The following is a 13,879-nucleotide window of genomic DNA, read 5'->3' on the forward strand; positions in this document are numbered from 1 at the left end:
GGAAAGACAGTGCAAACTTGGTAGGCGAAAGGAGAGATTCCACATTTTATTCCAGTGTTCCAGCAAAGAGAAGGCTTATTCACACTGTTTCTCCTTGGAATGTCTCCTCGCTGTGTGTGGCTTCCTCGGCACAACAGACAGAGCCAGCTAGTCACTCCTCAGGACTAGGGACAAAAGATGCAGGCTCATCAGCAGAGATGCTGTGCTTAACCTACAGAGTTGAGAAGAGATCCTACAAGGACAGCTGGCACCATGGTATTGCTTCTGTGCAGTTATGGACAGGCAGATTCCTGAGGTGCCTGGGAAAAGTGGCAAGAGCCATGTCGTGTGGACTACCTGTGGCCAGGAGAGGCAGCAGGGAGGACAGGGTACACCCGAGTGTCAGGAATTCTAGGAACCTGAGGTGCTTATCATTTACCCACAGCCCAAACAGAACAGAAAACTCCTGGCTTGTGGAGTCTCATAGAACATGGAAAGCCAGTGTGTGCAGAGGTGGGGCACAGCAGAGAGAGAGTGGAAGGTGGGGGGGAAGGCATCCTAAGACCAGGGCAAGCAGTAAGGGAGGTGAGGAACAGGTCTCTGCAGAGAGGTGGTGCTAGGCAGAGGCCAGGAAGAGGCAGAGAGGACAGGGAGATTCATGAGAACAGGACTCCAGGTAGGGTGAGGCCAGGCTGCCTCTTCTTTCCCGACGACACAGGAACCCACATCCAATAAAACTTCCAGAGAGAAGAGAAAAGAAACACACCTCGGAGACAAACTGCACCATACCTCATGCATGGGTGGGAGCGCAGTCCACATGTTAGCGTCTGGGTCATACTTCTCTCCCGAGCTCAGTGTTTGCTTGTTTTCATCTTGGCCCCCCAACACAAACAGAAATCCTTCTGTAAGAAGCACAGGGGACACACAGGACACTCCAGCAGATGTCATGGTGCAGTGGCCTGGCATTTAGAGCCCCCCTCCCCAACCCCAGCAGTCTTCTTGCTCCTTGACGTTGGAGTCAAACTTGTTAGTCACTCTGGCCATTCTGCTTTATTCAACAGTCTTTGAGTTGATTCTGACCCTACAGGAGGAGGAGAAAGGTGATCCCACACTTTAGTCACCAGGCAGCTCAGGGCTACCTCAGCTCCTCACTTCATCCCCCAGTTCTGAGTCTCGACAGCATCAGACCAACACTCCACACCTAGTCTCAAGGTCACAGGGATTCTCTCGGCACAGGACACTTGAGATGTAGACAGCATGCAAGATTAACTGTTGAGCCTGCCGTTGGGGTAGTGATGTGGGTAAGTGAGGCCAGTGAGGGACACACGATGGGCACAGACAGGGTCCCAAGTTCTATCCCCAGCACTGTACAAATGAGGAAATGGTAAGTGAGGGGCCAGCTGGAACCAGTGCTCAACTTCGTCTTTAAAAATCACAAGCCGGGCGTGGTGGCGCACGCCTTTAATCCCAGCACTCGGGAGGCAGAGGCAGGCGGATTTCTGAGTTCGAGGCCAGCCTGGTCTACAAAGTGAGTTCCAGGACAGCCAGGGCTATACAGAGAAACCCTGTCTCGAAAAACCAAAAAAAAAAAAAAATAAATAAAAAAAAAAAAATAAAAATCACATTTGACGCTGTATGCACTCTCTCTTGGTAAGCGTGGCTCTCAGGCTCATCGAAGAAGCTCCTGTCTGCTGCAGATGGAGCCGAGCGCAGAGAGCACAACTGGCCAAAATGCAGGAAACAAATGACCATGGGGTGTTCGACCCTCACTGGAACATCTACAACGCAAGCCCCACACCCAAGGCTCAGGGGACATCATGGAAGAGAGGGTGGGGAAGACTTTATGAGTCAGAAGGTGGATGTCTGCTGCAAGACAGTGTCCTTTAAACGTGACAGGGAAGCTGCACCCATGGACTCTCAACAGTTGACCACACAATTAGTCCCCATGCCAACCTGGAGGGGGAAATTACACAAGGCTCCACATGCTTCCAGGCCAAGCACCAGAGACGGTCAATGGATACTGAGGAGAATCAGTTTTCGTCAGGGATGAGTCCCTGACAGGTTTCCCAATCCTAAATGGTCAACCCTAGACACATGTACATAGAGTCAACACTAACCGACTCAGGAGACTTTTATATGCATATCTATCTATTACATACCTGTATATTTATATATAGGAACATAATTTACAATATATACTATATAGGTATACTTTTATAATACATTTACATATTTATATTTATATATAGGTATATATGTGTATACATACACACACACACACACACATATATATAAATCATATTAGGTCACTAATTGAGAGGGGGGTCATGTCACATGGGAAGAGGTGAAGATAACAGAGGGTGGGATAGGAATAATATAAATGCAATGTCCTCACGTATGAATGACATTCTCAAAAGATTAAAATAAAAAATGTAGATGTGTGCATGTGTGTACACATGTGCACATGCCATGGGCCATGTATGAAGGTCAGAGTTGTTTCTGTCCTTCTACACTCTGAATCCCAGGGGTTGAACTCAGGCTGTCAGGTGTGGCGGTAAGTGCCTTTTCCTACCATGGCCAGCTCAACTGATATAAACCTTCTGCTTGTCCAGGAATTATTCCTACAAGTAAGAGCACCCAAGCTCTTAGGCACACCAAGAGCTCTGCTCCTATGGAATAAGAGCAGAAGCAAACACCGGACACAGAGCTGCAACGACCTGAGGTACTGAGTGACCAGAAAGACAAAGCAGCAAAAGTCACCACAACCCTACGAAACCCAAGTGCTGAGTGACACACACCGGACACTGACAGAGAGACACAGGACTAGATTCCATGGCGGCCTAACAGGCTCTCAAGAGCAGAAACGTCACTGGGACAGGTCAAAGGCAACCACCAACCCCAGGACAGAAGGCAAAGGGACAGAAGCTGCTGGGCTAGAGTGACACACACCTTTAATCCCAGCTCTCAGGAGGCAGAGGCGGGAGGATCTGTGTGAGTTCAAGGCCAGCCTGGCCCATAGAGTGAGCTCCAGAACAGCCAGGGCTGCACAGAGAACCCCCCACACCCAGGAAGAAGGACAGAGCTGACAAGGACAAGCAGAGAATGTGGAGAAAGGCCTGACATGCCTGGCGAGATGTCCAAGAGCCGAGGAGCATGGGAAAATAAGTGGATAAGGAAGACAGGAAGGCAGGCAATATGGCTCTGCAGGTAAGAGTGCTTGTTGTAAGGGCTGACAGCCTGAGTTTGAGTCCTAGAACCCATATGTCACCACCATACTGGATGGTGCTAGAGCTCAAACCCAGGCCACTCAACCCTCTGAGCTACACCCCCTAGCATTCAATTCTTTCTGAGACAGTAGGAAAACATATCCCTAGCTGGCCTGACTTCACTATACAGACCAGGCTGGACTCAAACTCGTAGAGATCCTCCTGCCTGTGCCTCCTGAGTACTGAGATTAAAGCTGTTCACCACCAGGCAAAAATCATACCAGTCTATCTGTGCAACACTAAAATAATGTATGACTTGGCCAGGGCTCTGCTAAAATCGAGCAGAGAGTACCTGCTGAAAGAACTCCATGGTTAATTCTCGGCATGCTCAGAGGAGCCAGTTCAATCCACAGCTGCCGGTTAGGGTCGTAGAGAGGGCACATACATCGCATGGCTGCTGTGGGTTTCCGTGACCTAAGGACATACATAATTGATGTTTTACAGTTCCTCTCATGATAACCACTGTCAATCTCAGTACTCTACAGATGGTTAAACATTTATAATGGCCAACTACTGCCACACTTTAAACACAGACAATTATCCCGCACTTTCTGTTGTCACTCCCCGCTCCCCCTCCCCCACCCTCTCCCAGCCACACTCACACTCTCTCCTCCCCTCCGATGGTCACTATGCACTCTGAGTAGCCCCTGGGCTTGAAGCTGGCCAGCATGGCCTCCCCCTGCTGCGGCTGGCTGAGCGGGATGTTGCTGCACTCTTTGACGATTTCTCGCACCAAGGGTTCATTCAGCATCTGCTCCCGCAGGTAGCTGGAATCCAGCCCCGAAACCCACAGTGCTGACATGACGTCCTTCATGTGGACCTGCAGACGGGAGGAGGAGGGACAGGATAGCGATGACACAGGTCTCCTGAAACACACTCTCTGGTTCACAGCAGATGGCGTCTGTTAGCAGTCTCTTAGCTGATACCATCGTGTCTGACAGTCTTGTCTGAATATGCATACCAGCCCCCGCCTCTCCTCTCCACACTCCTGTGTGTGTATTTGTGTGTGTGTTTGTATGTGCGCGTGGGCAAGCGTGGGTACCTATAGGTCAGAAGAGGGTGTCTGATTTTCTGGAGCCGGAGTTACTGGCTGTTGTGAGCTGCTCGATGCGGGTGCTAGGAACTCAAGCTGGGTCCTCTGCAAAAGCAGCAGATGTTCCTAACTGCTTAGCGTCTCTCCAGCCCCCTTTGAGACACAGTCTGGCTGTAATCTAGGCTGCCTTCAAAAGCCCACCTCCCTCATGCCTCAAGCCTCCGAGTCCTGGATGACAGGCATGTGCCACTCTGCACTGCACTTTTTTGATTGTCCACAGACTCTGGGAAGAAAGGTTTGAATGTCTCAGGAGCTCTCCTCACACTGCAGGTCCCGCCTCAGTGGGCTAAGTGAGCGACACTGTTGTCTCACACGCCTGGCAAAGTGTGACTGAGCCACACTTACGGGTGCCCTAGGATGGTGAGAGCAAGTCCAATGTGGTAAACTTGGGCAACAGAGGAAATGAATACTGTAAGAAAATCAGCAAAGCCAAAGATTAAAAAAAAAAAATCCCCAGAACTCTATAGTAATTCCTGCAATGATCATGGTTCAAATCTATCTCATAGCTTTGGGTATCTTTGGTCTTGGTGGCTATCTCTGACACTTGGGCATGCTCTGGGTGACTTGGCCACAGATCATCTAACCATCAGGTATGGCCTCTGTGGGTAAGGGGAAACCCTTGAGTAACTTCAAACATGTTTCCATGCTCTGAGAAGTCAGATTAACCAAAGGACAAAGAATTGTCACATTCCCTAGTGACCAGGCCCACCTAAACCTCTGAGGCAAGGGATGGTCCAGCAGGCTGAGGAGGAACAGGGTCCCAGCAGCCCTAGTGAGTGTCACCTTCCCTAGTTACCTAATGTGATCAGTTAGGTGGTCTCACCGCAGCGCAGACCACAGCGTGGTTTCCGAGCGTGCACCCTCACAGGCTTACAGAATTTGCAAACTACAAGATAATCCCTAAGAAACGAGTCTGCATCGACAAGAGCAGTGAGCAGTGCAACTACGCACCCCAAATCCATTCTCCAAAAGCAGCGCAGTCAGGTGACTGGAGAGAAGAACTGAAGGCAAGCTCCAGCCTGTGGGCTTTCAATGGGGACTAAAGGCTAACACTCTCTGAGGCCCCCACCAGCTGTCCCTCCTAGACCTCCTCCACCCAGTTTTTGTTATTTGTTTATTAATTTTCAGATAGACTCTCATCTAACTCTGGCTGTCCTTGACCTCAGAGATTCACCTGCTTCTGGGATCAAGGCATCCGCCTGTGCCTGGCTAAGCATTCCTTTGAAATTTTAATTTTTTTCTCCAAATCAGCTAAGATGCTAGGGACTGGGGCCACTGGACAATGGTTAGACCCTTACCAGGTGGCTCCTTGAGCAAAGGACTGTCAGCTAAGCAGCTAGCTAGCCCACTGCTTTAGATAGTCTGTAGATGCCTTTGGGAGGGAACACAGCTACTTCTGCTAAAGAGAGGGCACTGCATGGCAACTACAGCTGCTTGCTGCAAAAGCAAACTCTGGCTCCTGCAAGCACTGTCTTCACCACAAACAGTTCAGACAGCCTGCACTGGACCTCTGTCCATCACAAGCCTCACTAACCTCCAGCAGCCATCTTCCCTCAGGCCAGAGGGGGAGCATGTCCCTGGAGTCTAGCCTGAGGTTAGTGCAAACATCATTGGTATGATGGTCTGCTGTGACTGGCACAATTATAGCCATCTCCTTCCTCTCTGACACAAACATGAGGGACTGTACCTTACTAACAGTCCTGAAGGACAGCTGTCATTATCCCAAACACTATTGCTATCCCTCCTTTCTAGCTAGAGAGGAAACCTTTTCACAGCCCCTAGGAGCTGCTCTCCTGGGCCCCCACATAAGGCTCCCCTTCAGGGGCCCTAACTCCCAGTTTGGATCTTAACTGTTAGCCCATGTGAACTGTGACACAGAGGAGAATGGACGAAAATGAACTGGTGGTGGCCATGCAGTGACAGCAGCAGTAAGACACTTGAAGACGTCCCTCGAGTGACCAGGACTGACTGGGGTGTAGGAAGTGAGGAAGGCTGTGAAGAGCTGAGGTGGAGGAGTTCCAGAGAGCTGCTAGGATATAAAATCCAAGTGTCTCAGATATCCTAGGCCTGAGAAACAAACATTCAACCCTGTAGGAGCTGAGGGTCTCAACACCTGAGGGCTCTCAGGAGCTGTAACATCTGTAGGTAGGAACCCTGCTGCCTGCCCACTGCTGCTAGAAGTCCAGGATTATTAACAGCTGTCAAATGCCAGGACCACTGGTAATTAAAGCCCCAGCAAGAGGCCTCCAACCTGAGCATCTACAGCTACAAGCTCCTGGCTCTCAGGGCTGGAGTGTGAGCCTTTGGGTCTGTTCTGTACCTAGGCGTGGACACTTGGGGACCTGGGATTGCCAGCATTGGGAATGTTCCTTCTTGCCATCTGGGTAGACCAGAAGGACCCCTGCTAACAGTCTGAGACTGACAGCTTTAGCAATAGACCACATCCCTACCCATCCCGAGAAGTAAATAAACGCATTCATGAGAAGGATACCCCGGGCCATGTCCTGGGGGGACGGACGGTACCTTTCTCATCTCTACATCGTGTGCTATCCACCGAATCACCGCCTCGAACACGTATCTCTCATTGCCAACGTTCAGCTTCTCGAGAGAGATCACTTCTTTGAGTTTCTGTGGACTCAGCTCCAGGAACTCCTCTGTGCTGCTGACGTCTCGGAAGTGGGTCTCCAGGTACTCAGTGGCCAGGTAATGCACGTGGTGCAGGCAGTAGTGCAGGGCAAAGTCCCGGATGCCAATGCAGTTCTCTGCTGCTATGCAGCCCTCCAGGAACTCACAGCACAGCGTTTTCAGGTCCGTCAGCAGCAGCAGGTCGGCTGCCTGCACAACATCCTGGATTGTATCTTCATTTAACCTGATCTGTGAAGATTACCACAAGCATTTTATAGTTGCATCCAGACAAACAAAACAACCTAACCAAACCAAACCCCCAAACCACTAACCTAGTAGTCTGGCCCACAGGAATGCCCAATTATTTCTTTTATTTTTAAAGATTTAGTTTCTTTGTTTTGTTTTGTTTTTCCGAGACAGGGTTTCTCTGTGTAGCCCTGGCTGGCCTGGAACTCACTTTGTAGTCCAAGCTGGCCTCGAACTCAGAGATCCACCTGCCTCTGCCTCTGCCTCTGCCTCCCGAGTGCTGGGATTAAAGGCATGCGTCACCCACCGCCAGGGAAAGATTTAGTTTTAATTATGTGCATGAGCACATGGATGCAGGCGCCGGCAGAGGTCAGAGGCAGTGAACCCCCCTGAGCTAGAGTTATAGGCAGTTGTGAGGTGCCAAGACCTGAACTCAGGCCCTCTGCAAGAGTAAGAAAGCACTTCTCACCACCGAGCCATCTCTGCAGCTCCCCAACCCCAGGGTTGTAGGTCAAAGATGACTAAGTACTGCTGACCACACACTGCACGTTTCAATAGTCTGAGGCATCAAGGGGCCTTATCTTTATTTTCAAACATAAAAAAAAAGAGATTTTTTTTATTTTATATACAGCAGTCTGCCTCCATGTATGTCTGCAGGCCAGAGGAGGACACCAGATCTCATTATAGATGAGCCACCATATGGTTGCTGGGAATTGAACTCAGGACCTCTGGTTAACCTCTGAGCCATCTCTCCAGCAAGGGGCCTTATCTTACAGCAGATATACCTGACCTTTTTGTTTGTTTGTTTGTTTTGAGACATGGTTTCTCTGGGTATCCTGCATTGTCCTAGAACTTTCTCTGTACAGCAAGCTAGCCTCAAACTCAGAGATCCACCTATCTCTTGAGTGCTGGGATTAAAGGCGTGTGCCGCTGCCTCTGCCACCACTGCCACCACCCTGCTGATGTGTCTGCTTTTCATTCCAGCTGCCCAGGCTTTCCCTTCCCCTGCTAGCACGATTGACTGCTGATGGGACTGTGTGCTCACATCTGCAATTCACACAAAAACCTGACTGAGCATTTAGGGACAGGTACATTCTGCTACTAGTGGACACTGGAGTTATCTGTTCCTGTCTGCCTAGTGGAATGCCAGGCGGATGAAAGCCTTGGGTCTCCACAGTAGCCCCGCACTCAATGCTTGGGCCTCAAACCACCTTCTGGGTCAAACCCATAATGTACATATTTCTCTCTTTAAGACTCTTCACTTCTGATACATTTTCTCCAGTTTCCTGCCTGATGCTTCGTTCTCTTCCTGCTTCACACTTCTCCATGCAACTGTAAAGCAACAACACACACAACTCCCCAGGCTTCACTGCTTCAGAAACAAGGGAGTTCAGGGTCCAGTAAAAACCATTTTATCAGACTCTATACGTTTTCATACTGCAGACTTCAAAATGTGGTATCACTAATTGCCTCAGAAACTGAGCATAGAAGTGTGGAAAATCAATAAGAAAAATGTCCTGCCCCGAGGACATAAATAACTTTTTCTGCTTTTTTAGTTTCTGTTTTATTTTATGTGCATTTGTGTTTTGCCTATATGTATGTCTGTGTGAGGGTGTCAGATCACCTGGAACTGGAGTTCCAGACAGTTGTGAGCTGCCATGTGGGTGCTGGGAACTGAACTTGGGTCCTCTGAGAAAGCAGTCAGTGCTCTTAAACACTGAGCCAGCGCTCCAGCCCACCTTTTCTTTTTACATTGTGTGTGTGTGTGTCTGTGTGCTGGCTAGTTTTATGTCAAATTGACAAAAGCTAGAGGCATCTTTGAGACACCTTCGAGGAGCAAGCATCAATTGAGAAAATGCCTTCCTAAGATCAGGCTGCAGGCAAGCCTAAAGGGCATTTTCTTTCTTTCTTTTTTTAAAATATTTATTTATTTATTTATTATATGTAAGTACACTGTAGCTGTCTTCAGACACTCCAGAAGAGGGAGTCAGATCTCATTACAGATGGTTGTGAGCCACCATGTGGTTGCTGGGACTTGAACTCAGGACCTTAGGAAGAGCAGTCAGCACTCTTAACCGCTGAGCCATCTCACCAGCCCTAAAGGGCATTTTCTTAATTACTGTTTGATGCAGGAGGTCCCAGTACCTTGTGGTTGGGGCCTTGAGCATGCTGGGACGGGCTCTAGCACTCAGCCACACCCCCAGACCCAGGAATATTAAGTTCAGCCATCAGAGAGGGAACGACTGCAGACTATCTAAATAAAACCTGTGAAAACTCACTAGACCACATCTCGATGAAACCCGACAGCTGATTTAGGAGGTGGCCATCCCTACCTTGTCACCTGAGTTCTAAAGTTTAAGCTGGGACAGAGATCCCAGCAGTCAGTCTGCAGACAGTCCCGGGCGGGCGGGCCGCAGTCGAAGCCCACACAGAGCATGCCCTCTGGCTGCTACTGGCTGTGCTTACAACTGCACTGACCTCACCCTGCCTGCGAGGGCAGGTGGCCTGGTTCCTCCTGCTGCGCAGGGTCTCTAGGATTTTAAGGGCTCTAACTTCATCTATTTTAACCATCGCACATGTGCACACCCTCTGACTTGTATTTGGGGAAGAGTTTCCCTAAACTGTTTTCCCAATGCTATGCAATCACACTACACACTTCAGCAGGACTGGAATCCCTGAGTGTGTGGACAGAATGGATGCATTTAGAAAAGATGGTTGATGCACTCCAAACACTTAACAACTGGTGGGAAAATCAGGCCTTTCTGAAAAGGGGAGGCGGGAAACAGCAGTGAGGAAGGCTCCAGTGGGCAGGGCGAAGGGTGAAATCTTGGAGAAAATGAGGCAGAACACAGTCCCACCCCTAAACGTATGGCCACACTACTCTGCTCTCTGGCCAATATACTTACTTGACTTGTCTTTTCTGTTTGTTTTTTAAAGATTTATTCCTATTTGTGTATAAGTGTGTGTGTGCACTTGAAGGATCGTGTTGCGCATACACGGAGGCCAGAGGATCCCCTGGAACTGGAGTACCAGGTGGTTGTGAGCCAGCTGCTGTGGGTGCTGGGGACCTCTCAGCCACTGACCCATCTGTACCCCTGTTCAGAGTCTTAAGAGTCCTATGCTAGAACCTAAGTTCATAAAGAGGCCAGGGCTAGGAGGCAAGAAGAGAAAGCGGTCTAGTGGCTTACCATTTCCTGCCTGAGCATTATCACATCTCCAGAAAAAAGGTGGCCCAGAGAATCAAGGAAAAGCAGCAAGACCCGGCAGGGGTGGGGTGAAGCCCGTGACCACCAGTGAACACTATGCTAAGGGCAGCTTTCAATGGGAGCTGCCTTTCATTGCAATGCCCTACAAGAAACTGTTTCTATACAACAAGTCCCAGTGACAGGGATGCTTCTATTTCCACAACGACAGAGAAGGGCCAGACAGAGTGGATGTTGTGCAAGACCAGATTCAAGATGTGGTGGCCAAGGAGTTGGTGGTGAAGGGTGTACCCATTCTTCTAACCTCAGCCTGGAGGGTGGGGCTCAGAAGAACATGAACTGAGATTTGGTCTATGGTCTGTGTTGCTTAGGGACAGAGTCAGAAGTGCGTGTATGCTGGGCCACCGCCAGGGAGATGCTGACAGGTGCTCCCAATGGCAGCAGATGCCATGGCAGTACCACTCTGAAACCTCTAAGTCTCTTCCAGGTCTTGCCCCTGGGTCTCGCCATACCTGCCCACTGAAGATGTAATCCAGGATCTCTCTCATAACCATTACCGATATCCCTTCAAGTTCAATCTTGTAAGTGGATCCGTCATCTTTTGGAGGATTATAGTTTAACTTTGTCCTAAGAGAGGGAAAAAAATGTAAAATTTCTATGAACCAACAGGAACAATGATAAATATATATGCACTCAAGACATACAACACATATTGTGTAGCAAACATACTTCCACTTAGAGGACTTAGCTTCAGATCAACATATACAGCTTTAGCTAAAAGCCATCGGTCCCAGGACACAGATGCTGCTTCATCTTTTCTAAAGACTTGTTTTTCATTGTGTGCATGCGTGTCCTGATGTGTGCAGGTGCTCACGGAGGCCAGAGATAACACTTCCCCCGAGAGCCGTTGTTACAGGAGTTCCGAGCCAGTGGACGTGGGTGTCAGGAACGGAACTGAGGTCCTCAGCAAGAGAAGTAAGCCAAGGATGCCACACAAGGAGACAGACACTGACTTTAATTAAAAAACAAAAATAAAAACAAAAAAAGGTGCTGGAGAGATGGCTCTGCTGTTAAGGGCACTGGCTGCTCTTTCTGGGGGCCTAGGTTTGATTGCTACCATCCACATGGCAGCTCATAAGCCCTGTAACTCCACTCCCTGGAGATCAGACACCCCCTTCTGGTCTCAGGTGGGCACTGCATGCATGTGGTGCACAGGCACATTTATACGCATAAAAGAAAAATAAATAAAAAAGTTAGAAAATAGGGGAGATACCCTAAGAAAATTGGAAGGTGAATCTAGGAGGTTGGATTTAAAGTAGGACTGTCACTTTGTCACAGACAAAACTACGTGACAAGTACCTGTGTGTGGAGAAGGCAGGCTCAACCCAAGGTAGATCATTATACTGCTTGAGGATACTGGGTGTGGGGATGGATTCTCACAAGCCCTCAGGAAGAAACCAGGCCACAAAGGAGGGATGAAGGTCGGGATAGCTGCCTACTTTACATATAGAAAGACAGAGTGTTTGGGAGAAAGAAAAGGCTTCAAAATGTGAGGATAAGCCAGGTGTGGTGGCACGAACTTCAAATCCTAGTACTTGGTAGGCAGAGGCAAGCATTCCTTTGTAAGTTCCAGGCCAGGGAGGGTAGTATAGTGAGACCTTGTCTCAAAACAATCAAAAGAAAAGGACCCACCAAAACACAACACAACAAACAAACAAACAAATAGCCCAAAAGGAATTTTTTTATAAATAAAATCCAGGACATAATATTTTCAGTTACATAGTCAACAAACAACCTGTCAGTCTTTCAGCAAATGTGGCTGGGAAGTGTGTCCTAGCCGACCAAGGCAAACCCAGAAAGTAGGGATGGACACAGTGCAGACTCACAGGCAGCACACAGTGCAGACATGGCTGCCAGTGAGCTGAAGACACTGCTCCTCAGCCTGGGAGAGCAGAGGAAGCTAAGGTGAAGAGCAACTCCTGGATCAGCAGCCAGGGGCCAGCACAGGAGGCCCTGCAGGTGTCTCCAAAGGATCTGTAAAGCGGGCAGTCAGATGGCACTGTTCCTCTTGGTATTTAAATCTCCTGACTGCTTACTAGCTCCAGCTTTTTCTGAGCAAATATCTCCTTGGGCCCCCACTTGTGACACCCTGGGGTCTATCTATGTGCCTGAGAGTAAAAAGGAAATGGCAGACAAGCTTCAGTCAGGAGACAGCATGAGCGATGCCAAAGCTTCCCAAATGCACCTTGTGCGAGCAAGCTTGTCTCCCAGCCACCTTTACCACTGACATCTGTCTATCTATCAGAGCCGTGGTGCTGGTGGTGTGGCCAGTCAGCTCCCAATTCACTCTCTTTGCCCAGTCTGTCAAATGGGGTCAGGTCTTTTAAAGCATTTCCCCCTCAAGTGAGGGAATGCTAAGCCCATCAGGAGAGGGCAGTGGGAACACAGCTAAGGAAAGAAAACTACAAGACAAGACAGCCAAGCTTGCTGGTTCTGAGGTATTGCCTGGGAGGCTCCCACAGTGAAGGTCTCTCCTGGCTCAGGCTCCTGCACTGTCCAGCTAGCCAGAGGCCACCTTCAGTCACCTCCTCCCCTTTCCCAAGCACCTCAGAAAATCAATTTCCAGCAAGTTTCGCCAGTGTGGCCATACAGGCATGCCCTGTGCAAGGTCAGCGCAGAGGCCAAGGCTGCTGCTCGGATCCATTATTCCTCCATTTTAAAGGTTCCTCTTGGACTAGCCAATCCACTGCTACCCCAGTCTCCTGTTAGAGTGACCAATTCTTTGTTCAGGATCCGGGAGACAGCTCAGTAGGTAAAGGAGCCTGAAAAGCTGCTGGACGGACAGAAATGACTTCACAGACTGTCCTCTAATCTCCACATGTGCTGCGGGACACCCACCAGGGAACACCCGTCCACCCTCTACCCATCCCTAAATAAATGAAATGAAAACAGTTAATAAAGACCAGAGTCAAAACCCAATAGTGGTAGCTGCAGTACACACCTTTAATCCCTCAGGAGGCAGAAGCAAGCAGATCTCTGTGAGTTTGAGGCTAGCCTGATCTACAGAGCTCGTTCCAGGATAGCCAGGGTTACAGAGGAACCTTGTCTCAAAACAAAATACCACACCATAATATATATATAGAGAGAGAGGATTCTACAGTTAGAAGCATCTACTGCTCTGGCAGAGTACCTGGGTTCAGTTCCTGAGCCTGTGTCGAGCTCAGAATTCCCTCCTACCTCCTACTTTAGGGATTCTGTAAATACCCTCCTTCTGGTCTCCTTGGGCACAGCTACATATACAGTGCATACACCTATAGGAAGGCAAGGTATTCATATGTAAAATAAAACTAAATAAACCTTAAAAACAAAAACAAAAAAGAAAACTCTAAACTTTCACGTTCAAATTTCTGTGTGGTTTCTCTGACCTAGATGGAGAAGCACAAGGCTTATAAAGATTCGCTTAGCTA

The 13,879-nt window shown here is 49.0% G+C and overlaps 1 protein-coding gene across 1 annotated transcript in view; it reads right to left on the bottom strand.

The window, feature by feature from the left end:
- Gan (gigaxonin) overlaps positions 1-13,879 on the bottom strand; it is a 48,196-nt gene that overhangs the window by 11,917 nt on the left and 22,400 nt on the right. Inside the window, exons 2-6 of the mRNA XM_021170549.3 lie at positions 10,925-11,039; positions 6,862-7,212; positions 3,848-4,065; positions 3,538-3,659; positions 769-881 (exon numbers count right to left, since the gene is read on the bottom strand). Coding sequence (XP_021026208.1) covers positions 769-881; positions 3,538-3,659; positions 3,848-4,065; positions 6,862-7,212; positions 10,925-11,039 — 919 coding nt within the window. The remainder of the gene's footprint in view (positions 1-768; positions 882-3,537; positions 3,660-3,847; positions 4,066-6,861; positions 7,213-10,924; positions 11,040-13,879) is intronic.

This window comes from Mus caroli, unplaced genomic scaffold (genome assembly GCF_978045245.1).
Source record: "Mus caroli unplaced genomic scaffold, Mus_caroli_1 scaffold_10, whole genome shotgun sequence".
In the NCBI taxonomy this organism is placed as follows: domain Eukaryota; kingdom Metazoa; phylum Chordata; class Mammalia; order Rodentia; family Muridae; genus Mus; species Mus caroli.